A 20,242-nucleotide genomic window follows, 5' to 3' on the forward strand; every position below is an offset into this window, starting at 1 on the left:
TCTGCCCTGTGCTCAGCCGGGCGCTGCGGGTCCGCGTTGGGCACCGAGCGACGGGGACGAGCTGGAGCCGGTCCAGGGCCGAGGGGAGCGACCCCCCCGCCCCCCCCCCGGGCAGAGTGAAACGCGGGTGGGTTCAGGCCCAGGGTCTGTCAGCACCTGGGACCCCACAGCTGAGCGGCCCCCTCAGTCCTCCAGGGCCATAGAGTCTAACCTGGGGGTAGAGTTGCCCCCTTTCCATCCTCGAGTCTGGAGGGGAAGCCTCCTCCTTTGCCATAGAGTCCCCGCGGGGAGCTAGAGCGGCTCTGCCCGAGCCGTGCTGGGGGTCACAGCCCCCGGCAACCATAGAGGCCCCAACTGGCTAGCGAGGCTCAACATAGACTGTCAGTGGGCAGAGCGCCTCCCTGTGCGCCATAGAGTCCCTGCTCCCGTGCCTAGTGACGCCTGGCGGAGGATAGAGCGGCTCCAGGAGCGCCATAGAGTCTCCCTTTAGCCGGGGGCTAGAGAAGCACTTCCGGTACAATAGCGTCTCCCCCTGGTCGTAGACAGAGCGGCTGCCGGTACACCATAGAGTTCTTAAGAGGTGCTAGAGCGGCTGCGCCACATTTCCGGTGTGCTCGCGACTCTCTGGCGGAAGCGGCTGCTTCCCGCTTCATTCATTGGCTCTGGAGCCCGCCGCTTGTGCATCATTTCCGGTCAGGTTGAAAGATGGCGGCGCACGCGATGCTGGTCCGCGGGGGACGGAGCGGGGCTGCCGGTCAGTGACTGGGAAGCAGGAAGGACCTGGGGGGAGGTTACAGGAGGTCGGGGGTCTCTGGGGGCCCGGAAGGACGTGGGGGAAGGTTGGGCAGGAAGGACAGGAGCAGGCGGTGGGGGGGTCTCTAGGAGGTGGGGGGGAGGTTGGGGAGCAGGAGGTCGGGGGAGTCTCTGGGAGGCTGGAAGGAGGTGGGGGGGTCTCTGGGAGGTGGGGGGAGGTTAGGGGGCTGGAAGGAGGTGGGGGGGGTCTCGGAGGTGGGGGGAGGTTAGGGGGCTGGAAAGAGGTGCGGGGGTCTCTGGGAGGTGGGGGGGGAGGTTGGGGAGCAGGAGGTTGGGGGGTCTCTGGGAGGTGGGGGGAGGTTAGGGGGCTGGAAGGAGGTGGGGGGAGGTTAGGGGGCTGGAAGGAGGTGCGGGGGGGTCTCGGAGGTGGGGGGAGGTTAGGGGGCTGGAAAGAGGTGCGGGGGTCTCTGGGAGGCTGGAAGGAGGTGGGGGGGTCTCTGGGAGGTGGGGGGGAGGTTGGGGAGCAGGAGGTCGGGGGGGTCTCTGGGAGGTGGGGGGTCTCTGGGAGGCTGGAAGGAGGTGCGGGGGCTCTCTGGGAGGTGGGGGGGAGGTTGGGGAGCAGGAGGTTGGGGGGTCTCTGGGAGGTGGGGGGAGGTTAGGGGGCTGGAAGGAGGTGGGGGGAGGTTAGGGGGCTGGAAGGAGGTGCGGGGGTCTCTGGGAGGTGGGGGGAGGTTACAGGAGGTGGGAGTCTCTGGTAGGTGTGGGGGAGGTTGGGGAGCAGGAGGTCGGGGGAGTCTCTGGGAAGTGGGGGGTAGGTCTGGCTTTCACAGTGTTTAGGGCTGGAAAGGCCAGTGTGATAATTTAGTCCGACCCCTTGGCACAGGCCAGGGACCTGCCCCACAATAATCTGAGAGCTGATCTGTTTGAATCCACCACGACCCTTGATAAATTGTCCCAGTCGTTAATTACCGTTTGGTAATTGGATGATCTGGGAAGGGGGGAATTTTGGGGGGGGAGAAGGGATCCTGAGAGGGGAGAGAAGGCTCGGGGGGTGGAATATAGGGGCAGGTTATGTGGTGGATGGAGATTATGGGGAGGAGCAGGGGTTGAGGGAGAGGTTGTTGGGGACAGGGAGGATCTGGGGGTAGGAGGTGAGTTCAGGAGAGCAGGTGACTGTGGAGGGGGTGGTGATGTGGTGGGGCATTTGAGGGCTTGATGATGGTGGAAGAGGGGCTAAGCGGGGAGCTGGGATCCTGAGAGAGAAGGGGTGGCTCTGGATCAGGCCAGGAGGGATTGTGTGGAGAGCAGGGGGTGCAGCACGCAGGTTACGCTGTGGAGGGGGGTTACAGGGTTATGCAGAGGAGGAGGGATCTGGGTTTGGGGGGGTTGGTGATGGGAGGAGGGGGAAGGGATTTGGGGGGTGGCAAGAGTCAGGTTGTGGGACAAAAGAGGGGGAGATGGGGCAGGAGGGGGAGGAATTTTGGTGGGGGAAGGGTGGTGATGGCAGGGGGAGCAGAGATCCTGAAAGGAGAGGGATGGGGTCTGGGTTGGGGATGGGTGAGGAGCAGAGTAGTCTGGGGGGTGTTGGAGGAAGTGGGGGGTGCGGGAAGGGGATTACTGGGGAGAGAGGGTTAGGGTTAGGTCGGAGAGTGACTGAGATAGGGGTAGAAACTACTGGGGGCTGCAGCTCTGGGGGTGGGCTGCCCCAGTGCAGTCAGCAGGAGACACTGGGTGAGATTCTCCACCAGGACTGGGTGGGAGGTTGGATTGGATGGTCACAGAGTGGGTGCTTCTGGCCTGAACAGCCGAGAGTCTGAATCCATCTGCTCTGTCTCTTGCCCCATTCACCGAGATCCCTCATAACCCTGGCCCTGCCTTCACCCCAGCACTACAAACCCTGAGCATTTGTACCAGCAGTGCCAGCGCCCACTGATCCAGAAGGGTGCCCCCTGCTCGACCCCACGGAAGGGCGCAGTCCATGCTCCCACTGGAGCTGGGGCCAGTCAGCCACAAGTACCACAAGACATGGGGCTGTACGGGACCTCGAGAGGTCATCTAGTCCAGCGCTGGCACCAAGGCAGGGCTAAGTAACCCTAGCCCAACCCCAAGTGGGGTTTGTCCAGCCTGTTCTCAAAACCTTCTAGAGATGGGGACCCCACAGCATTCCTAGATAACCTGTTCCAAAGCTGAACTAGCCTCCTAGTTAGAAAGTGTTTCCTACTATCTCACCTAAATCTCCTTTGCCAAGATTGAGCCTGTTACTTCTTGTCCTACCTTCAGTGAACACAGATCATTGATCCCCATGAAAGAAAGCGTAGAATCAAATGAAGTAAAAATCGTAAATGAACCAAACTATACCATAGAATCTCTATGGATAGTAATTCCATGCTCTAAGAATAAGGATATAGCAGTAGGGATATATCACTGACCACCTGAAATGCTCAGTGATATTAGAACGGCTATTAAAATAAAAAAAACTCAATAACAGGGGATTTCAGTTATCTCCATATTGACTGGGTACATATCACCTCAGAAAGGGGTGCAGAGATGAAGTTTCTTGATGCCTTAATTACTGCTTCTTGGAGCAGCTGGTCCTGGAACCCACCAGAGGAGAGGCAGTTCTGGATTTAGTCCTAAGTGGAGCACAGGATCTGGTCCAAGAGGTGAATATAGCTGGACCACCTGGTAATAGTGACCATCATATAATTAAATTTAACATCCCTGTGGCGGGGAAAACACCACAGCAGCCCAACACTGTAGCATTTAATTTCAGAAAGGGGGACTACACAAAAATGAGGAAGTTAGTTAAACAGAAATTAAAAGGTTCAGTGCCAAAAGTGAAATCCCTGCAAGCTGCATGGAAACTTTTTAGACACCATAATAGAGGCTCAACTTAAATGTATCCCCAAATTAACAAACATAGCAAGAGAACCCAAAAAAGAGCCACCGTGGCTAACAACAAAGTAAAAGAAGCAGTGAGAGACACAAAGGCCTCCTTTAAAAAGTGGAAGTTAAATCCTAGTGAGGAAAATAGAAAGGAGCATCCTCTGGCAAAGGAAGTGTAAAAATATAGTTAGGAGGGCCAAAAAAGAATTTGAAGAACAGCTAGCCAAAATTTTTGCTTACATCAGAAGCAGGAAGCCTAGTAAACAACCAGTGCGGCCACTGGACGATCGAGATGCTAAAGGAGCACTCAAGAATGATATGGCTGTTGCGGAGAAACTAAATGAATTCTTTGCATCGGTTTTCATGGTTGAGGATGTGAGGGAGATTCCCAAACCTAAGCCATTCTTTTTAGGTGACAAATCTGAGGAACTGTCCCAGATTGAGGTGTCATTAGAGGAGGTTTTGGAACAAATTGATAAATGAAACAGTCAGAAGTCACCAGCAGCAGATGGTATCACCAAAGAGTTCTGAAGAAACTCAAATGTGAAATTGCAGAACTACTAACTGTAGTTTGTAACCTATGATTTAAATCAGCTTCTGTACCAAATGACTGGAGGATAGCTAATGTGATGCCAATTTTTAAAAAGGGCTCCAGAGATGATCCCAGCAATCACAGGCCGGTAAGCCTGACCTCAGTACCGGGCAAACTAGTTGAAACTATAGTAAAGAACAAAATTGCCAGACACATAGATGAACATAATTTGTTGGGGGAAGAGTCAACAGGGTTTTTGTAAAGGGAAATCATACCTCACCAATCTACTAGAATTCTTTGAGGGGGGTCAACAAACACATGGACAAGGGGGATCCAGTGGATATAGTGTATTTAGATTTTCAGAAAGCCTTTGACAAGGCCCCTAACCAAAGGCTCTTAAGCAAAGTGAGCTGTCATGGGATAAAAGGGAAGGTCCTCTCATGGAGTGGTAACTGGTTAAAAGATAGGAAACAAAGGGTAGGAATAAATGGTCCGTTTTCAGAATGGAGAGAGGTAAATAGTGGTGTCCCCCAAGGCTCTGAACTGGGACCAGGCCTATTCAACATATTCATAAATGATCTGAAAAAAGGGGTAAACACTGAGGTGGCAAAATTTGCAGATGATACAAAACTACTCAAGATAGTTAAGTCCCAGTACGAAGAGCAACAAAAGGATCCCATAAAACTCGTGACTGGGCAACAAAATGGCAGATGAAATTCAATTGTTGATAAATGCAAAGTAATGTACATTGGAAAATGTAATCCCAACTGTACATATAAAACAATGGGGTCTAAATTAGCTGTTATCACTCGTGAGAGAGATCTTGGAATCATAGTGGATAGTTCTCTGAAAACATCCACTCAATGAGTAGCCGCAGTCAAAAAAGCGAACAGAATGTTGGGCATCATTAAGAAAGGGATAGATAAGACAGAAAATATCATATTGCCTCTAATCCATGGTACGCTCACATCTTGAATACTGCATGCAGATGTGGTCACCCCATGTCAAAAAAGATATATTGGAATTGGAAAAGGTACAGAAATGGAAAACAAAAATTAGGGCTGTGGAACGGCTGCCGTATGAAGAGAGATTAATAAGACTGGGATTTTTCAGCTTGGAAAAGAGACAACTAAGGGGGATAGGATAGAGGTCTATAAAATAATGACTGGTGTGGAGAAAGTAAATAAGGAAGTGTTATTTACTCCTTCTCATAACACAAGAACTAGGGGTCACCAAATGAAATTAATAGGCAGCAGGTTAAAAACAAACAAAAGGAAGTATTTTTTCATACAACACACAGTCAACCTGTGGAACTCCTCACCAGAGGATGTTGTGAAGGCCAAGACTATAACATGATTGATAAAAGAACTAGATAAGTTCATGGAGGATAGATCCATTAATGGTGTCCCTAGCCTCTCTTTGCCAGAAGCTGGGAATGGATGACAGAGGATGGGTCACTTGATGATTCCCTGTTCTGTTCATTCCCTCTGGGGCACCTGGCATTGGCCACTGTTGGAAGACAGGATACTGGGGTAGATGGATCTCTGGTCTGACTCAGTCTGGCTGCTCTTATGTTCTTATCCTCTATAACAGTCCATAACCAAGCTGAAGAGTCCCCCCTCCGTCTTCTCTTCTCTAGACTAAACAAGCCCAGGTTTTTAACTTTCCTCACAGGTCAGGTTTTCTAAACCTTTGATCAGTTTTGTTGCTCTTTTGTGGACTCTCCAGTTTGTCCCCATCTCTCCTAAACTCTGGCACCTTGAATTACATACACCCAGCACTCCAGCTGAGGCCTCACCATTGCCACGGGCGACAACTACCTCCTGTGTCTTACATGCAACACACCTGTTAATACGCCCCAGACTGAGATCTGCCTTTTCACACCTGGGCCACATCACTGACTCATTCAGTGTGTGACCTGCTCTAACCACAGATCCTGAGCAGCAGTGCAGCTGCGAGCCAGCGAGTCCCCGGTTTGTAGCTCTGCCTTGGATTTTAACTTAAGCGCTTGGCTTGTCTTTACTGAATTTCATCTTGTTGATTTCAGTCCAACTCTCCACTTTCTCAAGGCGGTTTTGTATTGTGAGGATAATGACTAGCTGGCGGTGCTAGATCCCAGCGGAGAGCGGGCTCCTGGCATGCTGAGGATCGCCTACCCCAAAGAATGTGCAGTTCTAGGTAGAGTCGGAGAGGGAAAGTGAAGTGTGGAAAGGAGATCGGGCTTGTTCAACGCCAGAGCTGGGGAGTGAACCCAGGAGTCCAGCCCAGGGCCACTCCGCTTAGTGAGCAAGTTGCTGCACAAACAATAGAGAGAGTCCCTGCCCCAAAGAGCTTCCGATCCAGGCACAAGTCGAGAAGCACCAGGGGCTCCTGATGACCAGACAGGGGGTGGGGGGAGCCTCCAGGCTGACGGGAGATGGGTGTGGGGGGCGGTGACTGAACAGCATGACAGGGTGATCACAGCTTTTCCCTGTACCTCTTACAGGTTTCCGGGGCTGCCTCTCCCACTACCTGCTGGGCGTCTTGGGGACGGTAAGGAGCCACCTGTCTGGGATGGGCTGTGCGGGTAACTGCCGTGACCACACACACGCTCCCCCAGTGCACTGGGGTGTTTGGGGCCTTGGCCACAGAAGGGGGAAACTGGGGGTGAGGAGGGTGTTAGGGGCAGTGGGGGAGCTATGTTGGGTGGGTTGGAGTTGTTAGGGAGGTGTGGGGGTGATGTGGGTAGGGGGCCATAAATGAGGTGAGGGTTGGGAAAGTGGTGTGACGAACTGGGACTGTTCTTAATGTGGTCTTTGAATGCTGACAGGGGAGTGTGGCTAGGATGGTCTGCATTGGGGGATGGGAGACTGGCCGAGGGAGAATACCTGAGCGTGTAACATGAGAACCCAGGAAGGGGTTAGAGGCCAGGTGACCTCTTTGCCCGGAAAGAGGAGAGAGTTTCAGGGCTGGCTGGTGGAATGGCTGGGAAGCAGACGGGACTCTGACCTCCCAAGGGGCTGTGGTGTAGTGCCCTGGGACCTCAAGATGGACCTATCTGAGGGGGTCCTGATGTCTGTGCCTGCAAGACCTGTCTTGGATTGTATTCGTATCGTCTAAATAAACTGTCTGCTTTACTGGCTGGCTGAGAGTCATGGTGAATTGCAGGAAGCCGGGGGTGCAGGGCCCTGAGCCCCCCACACTCCGTAACAAGTGGATTGTGGGGAGCCCAGCTGTGTGTGTGGTGGGAGGGGGGGCTTGGAGAACCCTGGTGGGTTGGGTGGCTGGTGAGGTTGGGGGTGGCTATGGGAGCTGTGGTGCATGTCGTGGATTGATGGGGGGATGGGGATGTGAGGAGCCCAGGTGAGGTTGGTGGGGATGTGGGGAGCTGTAGGGGGAAGCTGTGGAGGGTGGAGCCATGGTGGAGTCAGTGGGGGGGGGGGGAGAATGGAGCTGGCAGGGAGAATGGGGATGTGGGGAGCTTTGGGGGGTGGAGCCTGGGTGTGGTCGGTGGAGGGATGTGGGGGGTGGAGCCTGGGTGGGGGGGGATGTGGGGAGCTGTGGGGGGGTGGGGTTGGGGGATGGAGCCCAGGTAGGTTTGGTGGAGGGATGGGGATGTGGGGAGTTGTGGTGGGTGGGGTTGGGGGTGGAGCCTGGGTGGGGGGATGGCAATGTGGGGAGCTGTGGGGGGTGGAGTTGGGGGATTTGGATATGGGGAGCTGTGGGGGGTGGGGTTGGGGGATGGAGCCCAGGTAGGGTCAGTGGAGGGATGGGGATGTGGGGAGTTGTGGTGGGTGGGGTTGGTGGGGGGGCTGTGGAGTTGTGTGGGGAGGTTGTGGGGGATATACTCATGCCACGGCTCCCTGTGCCCGTAGGTATCCCCGCCCAGCCCAGCCTCCCGCCTCTGCCCTCTCCTGCTGCGCAGCTTCGCTGTCGAGGCCAAGAAAACCTACGTGCGGGACAAGCCCCATGTCAATGTGGGCACCATCGGGCACGTGGACCACGGCAAGACCACACTGACGGCTGCCATCACCAAAGGTGAGTGGGGGGGCCTGGAGCAGGGGGTTGCGTGTCCTGGGGTTTCCTGTGCCCCTGGCCCCATTGATTGGGTCATGGTAGCTGCCAGAGGCCCCTGCTGAGCCCAGGTGCTGCCCACAGCCCCTGACCAGGTGTGCTGATGATGGGTGCTGCACAGCCCCAAAGGGAACAACCCCTACCCCCAAGAGCTCCCTGGCTAAAGGGGTGAGAGTTAGGGTTACCATACGTCCGGATTTTCCCGGACATGTCCGGCTTTTTGGGCTCCAAATCCCCGTCCGGGGGGAAATCCCAAAAAGCCGGACATGTCCGGGAAAATCGAACATGTGGTGCCGGGCCGGGGGCTCGGGTGCCGGGCGGGGGGGCCCGGTGCCGGGCCGGCTCGGGTGCCGGGCCGGGCTGGGGGCTCGGGGGACGGGGGTGGGCCGTGCCTCCTCCCCCCACACCCCCCCTTACCTGCTTCAGGCTTCCCGCGACTCAAATGTTCGCGGGAAGCAGGGGAGGGGGCGGAGACTTTGGGGAGGGGGCGGGGGTGGGGCTGGGGCCCCTTTAGTGTCCTCCTTTCGGAGGCACTAAATATGGTAACCCTAGTGAGAGTGGAAACAAGAGCCACGTGGAGAAAGGACTGGCCCAAGGTCATAGAGAAGGTCACTGGCAGAGCTAGGTATTAAACCCAGAAGTCCTGGCTCCCAGCCCTCCCTGCTGTAACCCACTAGACTCCACTCCCAGAGCTGGGATAGAACCCAGGCGTCCTGGCTCCCAGCCCGCCTCTCCTCCCCAGCTGGTTACTCACCCCCCTTTCCTGCCCCCCCCCTCCCCCCCAGTCCTAGCTGAGGCTGGAGGTGCCAAGTTCAAGAAGTACGAGGAGATCGACAATGCACCAGAGGAGAAGGCTCGTGGCATCACCATCAACTCCTCCCATGTGGAGTATGCCACGGCCAACCGGCACTACGCCCACACCGACTGCCCCGGCCACGCCGACTACGTCAAGGTGAGGGCAGGGCGGGTGGGGGAGACCTGCCCCTTTCGGCCTGTGGGTGAATTCATAGATTCATAGATTCATAGATTCTAGGACTGGAAGGGACCTCGAGAGGTCATCGAGTCCAGTCCCCTGCCCGCATGGCAGGACCAAATACTGCCTAGACCATCCCTAGTAGACATTTATCTAACCTACCCTTAAATATCTCCAGAGACGGAGATTCCACAACCTCCCTAGGCAATTTGTTCCAGTGTTTAACCACCCTGACAGTTAGGAACTTTTTCCTAATGTCCAATCTAGACCTCCCTTGCTGCAGTTTAAACCCATTGTTTCTGGTTCTATCCTTAGAGGCTAAGGTGAACAAGTTCTCTCCCTCCTCCTTATGACACCCTTTTATATACCTGAAAACTGCTATCATGTCCCCTCTCAGTCTTCTCTTTTCCAAACTAAACAAACCCAATTCTTTCAGCCTTCCTTCATAGGTCATGTTCTCAAGACCTTTAATCATTCTTGTTGCTCTTCTTTGGACCCTTTCCAGTTTCTCCACATCTTTTTTAAAATGCGGCGCCCAGAACTGGACACAATACTCCAGCTGAGGCCTAACCAGAGCAGAGTAGAGCGGAAGAATGACTTCTCGTGTCTTGCTCACAACACACCTGTTAATGCATCCCAGAATCATGTTTGCTTTGTTTGCAACAGCATCACACTGTTGACTCATATTTAGCTTGTGGTCCACTATAACCCCTAGATCCCTTTCTGCCGTACTCCTTCCTAGACAGTCTTTTCCCATTCTGTATGTGTGAAATTGATTTTTCCTTCCTAAGTGGAGCACTTTGCATTTGTCTTTGTTAAACTTCATCCTGTTTAACTCAGACCATTTCTCCAATTTGTCCAGATCATTTTGAATTATGACCCTGTCCTCCAAAGTAGTTGCAATCCCTCCCAGTTTGGTATCATCCGCAAACTTAATAAGCGTACTTTCTATGCCAATATCTAAGTCGTTGATGAAGATATTGAACAGAGCCGGTCCCAAAACAGACCCCTGCGGTACCCCACTCGTTACGCCTTTCCAGCAGGATTGGGAACCATTAATAACAACTCTCTGAGTACGATTATCCAGCCAGTTATGCACCCACCTTATAGTAGCCCCATCTAATTTGTATTTGCCTAGTTTATCGATAAGAATATCATGCGAGACCGTATCAAATGCCTTACTAAAGTCTAGGTATACCACATCCACCGCTTCACCCTTATCCACAAGGCTCGTTATCCTATCAAAGAAAGCTATCAGATTGGTTTGACATGATTTGTTCTTCACAAATCCATGCTGGCTATTCCCTATCACCTTACCACCTTCCAAGTGTTGGCAGATGATTTCCTTAATTACTTGCTCCATTATCTTCCCTGGCACAGAAGTTAAACTAACTGGTCTGTAGTTACCTGGGTTGTTTTTAGTTCCCTTTTTATAGATGGGCACTATATTTGCCCTTTTCCAGTCTTCTGGAATCTCTCCCGTCTCCCATGACTTTCCAAAGATAATAGCTAGAGGCTCAGATACCTCCTCTATTAGCTCCTTGAGTATTCTAGGATGCATTTCATCAGGCCCGGGTGACTTGCAGGCATCTAACTTTTCTAAGTGATTTTTAACTTGTTCTTTTTTTATTTTATCCGCTAAACCTACCCCCTTCCCATTAGCATTCACTATGTTAGGCATTCCTTCAGACTTCTCGGTGAAGACCGAAACAAAGAAGTCATTAAGCATCTCTGCCATTTCCAAGTTTCCTGTTACTGTTTCTCCCTCTTCACTAAGCAGTGGGCCTACCCTGTCTTTGGTCTTCCTCTTGCTTCTAATGTATTGATAAAAAGTCTTCTTGTTTCCTTTTATTCCCGTAGCTAGTTTGAGCTCATTTTGTGCCTTTGCCTTTCTAATCTTGCCCCTGCATTCCTGTGTTGTTTGCCTATATTCATCCTTTGTAATCTGTCCTAGTTTCCATTTTTTATATGACTCCTTTTTATTTTTTAGATCGTGCAAGATCTCGTGGTTAAGCCAAGGTGGTCTTTTGCCACATTTTCTATCTTTCCTAACCAGCGGAATAGCTTGCTTTTGGGCCCTTAATAGTGTCCCTTTGAAAAACTGCCAACTCTCCTCAGTTGTTTTTCCCCTCAGTCTTGATTCCCATGGGACCTTACCTATCAGCTCTCTGAGCTTCCCAAAATCTGCCTTCCTGAAATCCATTGTCTCTATTTTGCTGTTCTCCCTTCTACCCTTCCTTAGAATTGCAAAGTCTATGATTTCATGATCACTTTCACCCAGGCTGCCTTCTACTTTCACATTCTCAACGAGTTCCTCCCTATTTGTTAAAATCAAGTCTAGAACAGCTTCCCCCCTAGTAGCTTTTTCAACCTTCTGAAATAAAAAGTTGTCTCCAATGCAGTCCAAGAATTTGTTGGATAGTCTGTTCCCCGCTGTGTTATTTTCCCAACATATATCCGGATAGTTGAAGTCCCCCATCACCACCAAGTCTTGGGCTTTGGATGATTTTGTTAGTTGCTTGAAAAAAGCCTCATCCACCTCTTCCACCTGGTTAGGTGGCCTGTAGTAGACGCCTAGCATGACATCTCCCTTGTTTTTTGCCCCTTTAAGCCTAACCCAGAGACTCTCAACACTTCCGTCTCCTATGTCCATCTCTACCTCTGTCCAAGTGTGTATATTTTTAATATATAAGGCAACACCTCCTCCCTTTTTCCCCTGTCTATCCTTCCTGAGCAAGCTGTACCCATCCACACCAACATTCCAATCATGTGTATTATCCCACCAAGTTTCAGTGATGCCAACAATGTCATAGTTGTATTTATTTATTAGCACTTCCAGTTCTTCCTGCTTATTCCCCATACTTCTCGCATTTGTATATAGGCATCTAAAATACTGGTTTGATCTTTCCTCCCAGTTTTTTCCTGACTCTCCTTTCTCTCTGCCAATATAGCCCACACTCCCTCTTGTTTCCGACTCATTTCCCCGGTCTCCATGTTCCCCACTTACCTGTGGGCTTTGCTCACCTGTCCCCGTCGAACCTAGTTTAAAGCCCTCCTCACTAGGTTAGCCAGTCTGTGTCCGAATAGGGTCTTCCCTCTCCTCGAAAGGTGAACGCCATCTCTGCCTAGCAGTCCTTCCTCGAATAGCATCCCGTGGTCTAGGAAGCCAAAGCCCTCCTGGCGACACCATCTTCGCAGCCAGGCATTCACCTCCATGATGCATCTGTCTCTGCCCGGGCCCCTACCTTTGTCGTGGTACTGCTAGGCAGCCACATTTCCCAGAATTCTGCTGTCTTAAAGGTCCAAGCCTCCCCTTGCCTTCCAGTCCCCGAACGCACCCCCTCAATCTCTTCCTCCATCCTCACACGTGCACCCCCATGTGCCCCGCTGTCCCTGCCCACACCCTCCTGTTCCTGCCTCTATCCCTAACCCCACAGCCCTCTGCCTGCCTCTCTGCACCTCCGTACCCCCAAACCTGCCCCCTCTATCCCCTAACGCACCCCCCCAACCTGTCCTTCCGTCTGTCCCCACACACAGCCCTCTGCCTGCCTCTCTGCACCTCCATACCCCCAAACTCACCCCCTCTAGCCTGCCCCTCCTTCTGTCCCCAAACATACTCACCTTTGTCCACCTCTGTGCCCCTCCCTTTGTGCATCCCTCTGTCCCCACACTCACCACTCTCCATCCTTCTATTCCCAAAGATTAGGGTGACCAGATGTCCCGATTTTATAGGGACAGTCCCGATTTTTGGGTCTTTTTCTTATATAGGCTCCTATTACCCCCCACCCCCTGTCCTGATTTTTCACACTTGCTGTCTGGTCACCCTACCAAAGATAGACCCCTCCCCCCCCCCCCCATCCCTTCCTCTGTCCCCACACACACCCTCAGTTCCTTCGCCTGGCCCCTGAGACACACCTCCCTCACCCCTGCTTCCTCTACACAGCCTCTGAGACACCTTCACCCCCGTTCATCCTCCCAGCCCTCAAGACCCTCCCGCTTCCTCCTCCCTGGCCCTGAGACCCCCTCCCCTTCTCTCTCTCTCCCCCCCACCACTTCCTCCTCCCAGCCCCGGAGGAACAGTGGGTGGGTGGGGACCGGGGGGGAGCAGGGGAGGAGCAGGGTGTGGGCGAGGGAGCAGCGAAGGGCGTGGGCGGGGAGCGGCTGTACTGTGGGTGGTTTCACTCTTCCTTCACTGGGGATTGGGTCTGTGTGTGTCACCCCAACAACTTCACCGCCAAGCTCGGTGCAACAATAACACATTCCCGCCCCCCAGTTCCGTTCCCTCCCCAGCCTGTGCTGGCTCCCCTGACCCCATCCCTAGGTACCAGCATCTGAGCACCGCCGTCCCTCTCTTCCAGAACATGATCACTGGCACCTCTCCCCTAGACGGCTGCATCCTCGTGGTGGCAGCGACAGACGGGCAGATGCCGCAGACCCGAGAGCACTTGCTGCTAGCCAAACAGGTGAGGGGGGGCTCAGGGGTTCCCCAGGGTGCAACCTGGAACTGGGGTACTACTGAGCTCACCAGCCTGGGTCCCCTCCCTCATTGTGATGCTGGGACAAGCTGCAAACCCCTCCAGGTCCTGCACACAGACAGGGACACACCCAGCTGCAGTTACATGAAGGCTTCTCCCAGCCACTCATGAACCAGCACTAGAGAGGTTCCAGCCAATCCCCCCCAGCTCCGCAACCTAGGCCCCCAGACCTGGACTGTCCTGCCCTGGTCAGAAGCCTGTCCGGTGTACGTTTATTACCCAGTCTGCCACTCCTACAAAGGACAGTGGGCATGCACCAGCCTTGCCCCCTGAGCAGATTCCCCAAGCACTTCAGCCAAAACGCGCTGTTGTAGGTAATGTACCAAACAGGTGTATTCGCGACAGACAGGTGGATTGTAAGTAATTATAAGTAATAGGTGTGCAGCTCAAAGCTGGTTACCTAAGAAATGAAACACGTCTGCAGCCTGAGTTCTGTTATCTAGACAGGGTTTGAATCCGGCTGTGTCTCGCCCTGGGATTCTCCTTTCCAGCCTGGGACCCCCTTCCCCGTTCAGTGTCCCCCAGCTGGGTTCCCAGGAGCTGAGTTGGGGGGTGAGGACCAGTGATGATGTCACTTCCCCCTTGTGTAGCTTCTTCCAGCTGGGGAAAGAACCTTTGCTGTGATTGAGTCAAGCAGCCTCCATTGTGTACCTGCTCTCTCTGAGAGGTCTCCATTGTACACAGTTCCTGGGACAGTCCCTGGGAGTGTGGATTCCCCTTAATGGGCCATCAGCGCTGTCTGGCTCCTCCATTGCTGTACCTGAAAGGCTGGTTGTGGGTGTCTCACAACATATTTCACTAACACACACACAGCAAAACTTTATAACTTCCCATCCAATGACGGCACCTACAATCCAACAGGATATTAATTTTCAACAGCTCAAGACTTTTAACATGATACCTCCCGGTTCCACGCACAGGGCCAGGTAGGCAGGCAGAACTGCAGAGTCTCAATGCATGGATGAGACGATGGTGCAGGGAGGAGGGGTTTAGATTTATTAGGAACTGGGGAAACTTTTGGGAAAGGGGGAGCCTGTACAGGAAGGATGGGCTCCATCTAAACAGAAATGGAACCAGATTGCTGGCACTTAACATTAAAAAGGTCGTAGAGCAGTTTTTAAACTAATGGCTGGGGGAAAGCCGACCGGTGCGGAGGAGCACATGGTTCGTACATTCCTTAGGGGAGGCTCTATTAATAGAGAATCTCTCTGTCCTAATGAGGACGGAATAAAATACAGGCAGGGTCTGATCAGAAACAATCAAATAAAAAATAGTCCGATTCAATTATATCATGTAACGGCAGACAGCTAAAAGGAGACAAGTTTTTAAAGTGCTTCTATACCAATACTAGAAATCTAAATAATCAGATGGGTGAACTAGAGAATATTGGTAAAATAGGCATCACAGAAACTTGGTGGAATGAGGATAATCAATGGGACACAGTAATACCAGGGGACAAAACACACTGGAAGGACAGAACAGGTCGTGCTGGTGGGGGAGTGGAACTAGATGTGAAAGAAAGCGTAGAATCAAATGAAGTAAAAATCATAAATGAATCGAACTGTGCCATAGACTCTCTATGGATAAAAATTCCGTGCTCTAATAATAAGAATATAGCAGTAGGGATATATTACTGACCCGGATGGTGATAGTGACTGAAATGCTCAGGGAGATTAGAGAGGTTATTAAAATAAAAAAACTCAATAATAATAATAATAATTAATAATAATGGGGGATATCAATTATCCCCATATTGACTGGGTACATGTCACCTCTGGATGGGATGCTGAGATAAAGTTTCTTGACCCTTAAATGACTTTTTCTTAGAGCAGCTATTCCTGGAACCCACAAGAGGAGAGGCAATTCTTGATTTAGTCCCAAGTGGAGCACAGGATCAGGTCCAAGACATGAATATAGCTGGACCACTTGGTAATAGTGACCATAATATAATGAAATTTAACATCCTCATGGCAGGGAAAACACCACAGCAGCCCAACACTGTAACATTTAATTTCAGAAAGGGAACTACACAAAAATGAGGAAGTTAGTTAAACAGAAATTAAAAGGTTCAGTGCCAAAAGTGAAATCCCTGCAAGCTGCATGGAAACTTTTTAAAGACCCCATAATAGAGGCTCAACTTAAATGTATCCCCAAATTAAAACACATAGTAAGAGAACCAATCAAGAGCAACCATGGCTAAACAACAAAGTAAAAGAAGCAGTGAGAGGCAAAAAGGCACCCTTTAAAAAGTAGAAGTTAAATCCTAATGAGGAAAATAGAAAGGAGCATTGGCAAAGGAAGTGTAAAAATATAATTAGGAAGGCCAAAAAAGAATATGAGGAATAGTTAGCCAAAGATACAAAAAGTAATAGCAATTTTTTTTTTTATGTACATTGGAAGCCTGCCAAACAATCAGTGGGGCCACTGGATGATCGAGGTGCTAAAGGAGCACTCAAGGATGATAAGGCCATTGTGGAAAAACTAAATGAATTCTTTGCATTGGTCTTCACGGCTGAGGATGTGAGGGAGATTCCCAAACCTGAGCCATTCTTTTTAGGCAACAGATCCGAGGAACTGTCCAAAATTGAGGTGTCATTAGAGGAGGTTTTGGAACAAATTGATAAATGAAACAGTAAGAAGTCACCAGGACCAGATTGTATTCACCCAAGAGTTCTCAAAGAACTCAAATGTGAAATTGCAGAACTACTAACTAGCTCATTTAAATCAGCTTCTGTACCAGATAGGGTGACCAGATAGCAAGTGTGAAAAATCGGGACGGGGTGGTGGGTAATAGGAGCCCATATTTTAAAAAAAAAAGCCTCAAATATCAGGACTGTCCCTATAAAATTGGGACATCTGGTCACCCTAGTACCAGATGACTGGAGGATAGCTAATGTGACGCCAATTTTTAAAAAGAACGTCAGAGGTGATCCCGGCAATTACAGGCCTGAAAACCTGACTTCAGTATTGGGCAAACTGGTTGAAACTATAGTAAAGAATAAAATTGTCAGACACATAGATGAATATAATTTGTTGAGGAAGAGTCAACATGGTTTTAGTAAAGGGAAATCATGCCTCGCCAATCTACTTGAATTCTTTGAGGGGGTCAACAAGCATGTGGACAAGAGGGATCCAGTGGATATAGTGTACTTAGATTTTCAGAAAGCCTTAGACAAGGTCCCTCAACAAAGGTTCTTACGCAAAGTAAGCTGCCACAGGATAAGAGGGAAGGTCCTCTCATGGATTGGTAACTGGTTAAAAGACAGGAAACAAAGGGTAGATATAAATGGTCAGTTTTCAGAATGGAGAGGGGTAAATAGTGGTGTCCCCCAAGGGTCTGTATTGTGCCCAGTCCTATTCAATATGCTCATAAATGATCTGGAAAAATGGGTAAACAGTGAGGTGGCAAAATTTGCAGATGATACCAATTACTAAAGATAGTTAAGTCCCAGGCAGACTGCGAAGAACTACAAAAGGATCCCTCAAAACTGGATGACTGGACAACAAAATGGCAGATGAAATTTAATGTTGATAAATGCAAAGTAATGCACATTGGAAAACATAATCCCAACTAGACACATAAAACGATGAGGTCTAAATTAGCTGTTACCACTCAAGAAAGAGATCTTGGAGTCATTGTGGATAGTTCTCTGAAAACATCCACTCAATGTGCAGTGGCAGTCAAAAAAGTGAACAGAATGCTGGGAAGAATTAAGAAAGGGATAGATAATAGGACAGAAAATATCATGTTGTCTCTGTATAAATCCATGGTACGCCCACATCTTGAATACTGCATGCAGATGTGGTCGCCCTATCTCAAAAAAGATATATTGGAAAAGGTTAACAAAAATGATTAAGGGTATGAAACAGCTTCTGTATGAGGAAAGATTAATAAGACTGACTTTTCAGCTTGGAAAAGAGACGGTTAAGGGGAGATACGATTGAGGTCTAAAAAATCATAACTGGTGTAGAGAAAGTAGATAAGGAAGTGTTGTTTACTACTACTCATAACACAAGAACTAGGGGTCACCCAATGAAATTAATAAGCAGAAGGCTTAAATAAAAGGAAGTATTTCTTCACACAACACACAATCAACCTGTGGAACTCCTTGCTAGAGGATGTTGTGAAGGCCAACTCCATAATGGGGTTCAAAAAAGAACTAGATACATTCATGGAGGATAGGTCCATCAATGGCTATTAGCCAGGATGGGCAGGGATGGTGTCCATAGCCTGTTTGCCAGAAGCTGGGAAGGGGCGACAGGGGATGGATCACTGGATGATTCCCTGTTCTGGTCATTCCCTCTGGGGCACCTGGCACTGGGCACTTTTGGGAGACAGGATATCGGGCTAAATGGACCTTTGGTCTGACCCAGTAGGGCCATTCTTATGTACCTCACAATGCAGACTTTGTACCGAACAAGTCATAATCCTATCACAGTGGTGAATATGGGGGTGCCAGGTCGCTGTTGTGGGGGTAGAGTGTCACGGGGCGTCTTCGCCAGAAGCCCTGGGCATGGGCTGCGATCCAGGGGATCCCCTCCCTGAGGACCAGGCTGGGGCTGGTTGGGCTGCCCCTCACCCTGTGGTCCCCTCAGATCGGGGTGCAGCACATCGTGGTGTACATCAACAAGGCGGACGCGGTGGAGGACCAGGAGATGCTGGAGCTGGTGGAGCTGGAGATCCGGGAGCTGCTCTCCGAGTTTGGCTACGATGGGGAGAAGACGCCCGTCATTGTGGGCTCTGCCCTCTGTGCCCTGGAGGTGAGTCCTGCCTTCTCCCTCCCACCAGTGCCTCACTTGCCCACTGCCTATGCTAATGCCCTCCCTTCCCCCAGCACCGCAGCCCCGAGCTGGGACTGAACTCCATCATGAAGCTGCTGGACGCGGTCGACACGCACATCCCACTGCCCATGCGGGAGCTGGACAAGCCGTTCCTGCTGCCCATCGAATCAATCTACTCCATTCCAGGTAACGCCCGCTGCCCCCCACCCCTCCCCAGCCCCCATACTGAGCCCCGTGCATTTCCAGGGACCCCTATCCCGGGCCCCATGGCACTGACCCCTCTGCCCTTGCAGGGCGTGGGACGGTGGTGACGGGGACGCTGGAGCGTGGCATCATCAGGAAGGGGGATGACTGCGAGTTTGTGGGACGCAACCGGAACATGCGCTCCGTGGTGACAGGTAGGGGACGCAGCTAACAGAACCCCTCACCTGCTCTCCCCTCCCAGAGGTGGGGGAAACCCCTCTGCCCAGGCTGGGGAACCCGGGCTCACCCCATCCCTCCCCCGCAGGCATCGAGATGTTCCACCAGAACCTGGAGCGGGCCGAGGCCGGGGACAACCTTGGCGCACTGGTGCGGGGGCTGAAGCGGGAGGACGTGCGGCGTGGCATGGTGATGTGCAAACCGGGCTCCATCAAGCCCCATCAGAAGATTGAGGCCCAGGTGGGGCCTGTGCTGGGGCAGTGGGCTGGGGGGCGGGGAAGGTGGGCTGCTGGGCTGTAACAGTCTCTTCCTCTGCCCTCCAGGTGTACCTCCTCAGCAAGGAGGAGGGCGGGCGGCACAAGCCTTTCGTCTCTAACTACATGCCTGTCATGTTCTCCCTGACCTGGGACATGGCCTGTCGGACCATCCTGCCCCCTGGAAAGGTACAGAGCCCCCCCCTCCCTGCCCCCAGCACTGGCTGTGGGCTCACCATGGGGAACCAGCTTCCCCAAACTTCCCCATCGCAGTCCCTATCCCCACCAGTCAGTGGTGGCTGGCAGCCAGCCTCTGCCACTCTGACCTTCTCCCACTCTTCCCCCCCCCCCCCCGTCCCCCTGCAGGAGATGGTGATGCCCGGCGAGGACACAGCCCTGACCCTCACCCTTCGGTACCCCATGGTGCTGGAGGAAGGTCAGCGCTTCACATTGCGTGACGGCAACCGCACCATTGGCACCGGTGTGGTCACCAAGACGCTGGAGATGGGGCCAGATGATGACAAGTGGGGGGCATAAAGGCTGGGCTGAGCTGGTTCTGCCCCCAGGCCTGTGTCTGCAAACAGTGGGGGAGGGGCTAGTTCTGGCTCGTGTTCCCTACGAACTGCTGCTGCCCCTGGCAGCATCATGGTCACCCAGAGCGGGGTGCAAGCTGCCTGTTGTATGAACTGCTCTGCCATGGGGCAACAGAAATGGAACTGCCCTCCCGTGGTGGCTCTCCTGCCCAGAGCCCCTCCAGTAGGGGGCTTATGCAGCTTCCTGCTGTCTGGTTTCTTTTGTTAATAAAGATGCAGAATCATGGCTGAGTCCTTCCTGCTTTGGGGGGGGGAAGTGTGCTGGAGGTGACCATTAGATGAAGGGGGTTCCTGGCAGGGGAGCAGCTGGTGACAGAGGCTCATGTCCCCCCCATGGGTGGGGCTGGGCCAGTGATACTAGCTCTGTAGGGACCAGGCAGCACCCTGGCCTGCTCTCAGGCAGGTCCCAGCTCTTGTCCAGGGCACTGGCCCAGTGGACTAGCAGAGGGGCAGCCCCCAGC

General features: G+C 52.0%; 1 protein-coding gene across 1 annotated transcript; it reads left to right on the forward strand.

Moving 5' to 3' along the window:
* Positions 1-673: 673 nt before the first annotated feature.
* Positions 674-20,005, forward strand: LOC128829639 (elongation factor Tu, mitochondrial-like). Its single transcript, XM_054015116.1, has 11 exons — positions 674-754; positions 6,657-6,703; positions 8,026-8,188; positions 9,010-9,176; positions 13,556-13,660; positions 18,329-18,493; positions 18,568-18,700; positions 18,808-18,912; positions 19,023-19,174; positions 19,258-19,377; positions 19,555-20,005. Exons 1-11 carry the CDS (start codon positions 706-708, stop codon positions 19,723-19,725), a joined length of 1,377 nt encoding a protein of 458 aa, XP_053871091.1. The 5' UTR covers positions 674-705; the 3' UTR covers positions 19,726-20,005.
* Positions 20,006-20,242: the final 237 nt, after the last annotated feature.

This window comes from Malaclemys terrapin, unplaced genomic scaffold, assembly GCF_027887155.1.
Source record: "Malaclemys terrapin pileata isolate rMalTer1 unplaced genomic scaffold, rMalTer1.hap1 H_1, whole genome shotgun sequence".
NCBI lineage: Eukaryota > Metazoa > Chordata > Testudines > Emydidae > Malaclemys > Malaclemys terrapin.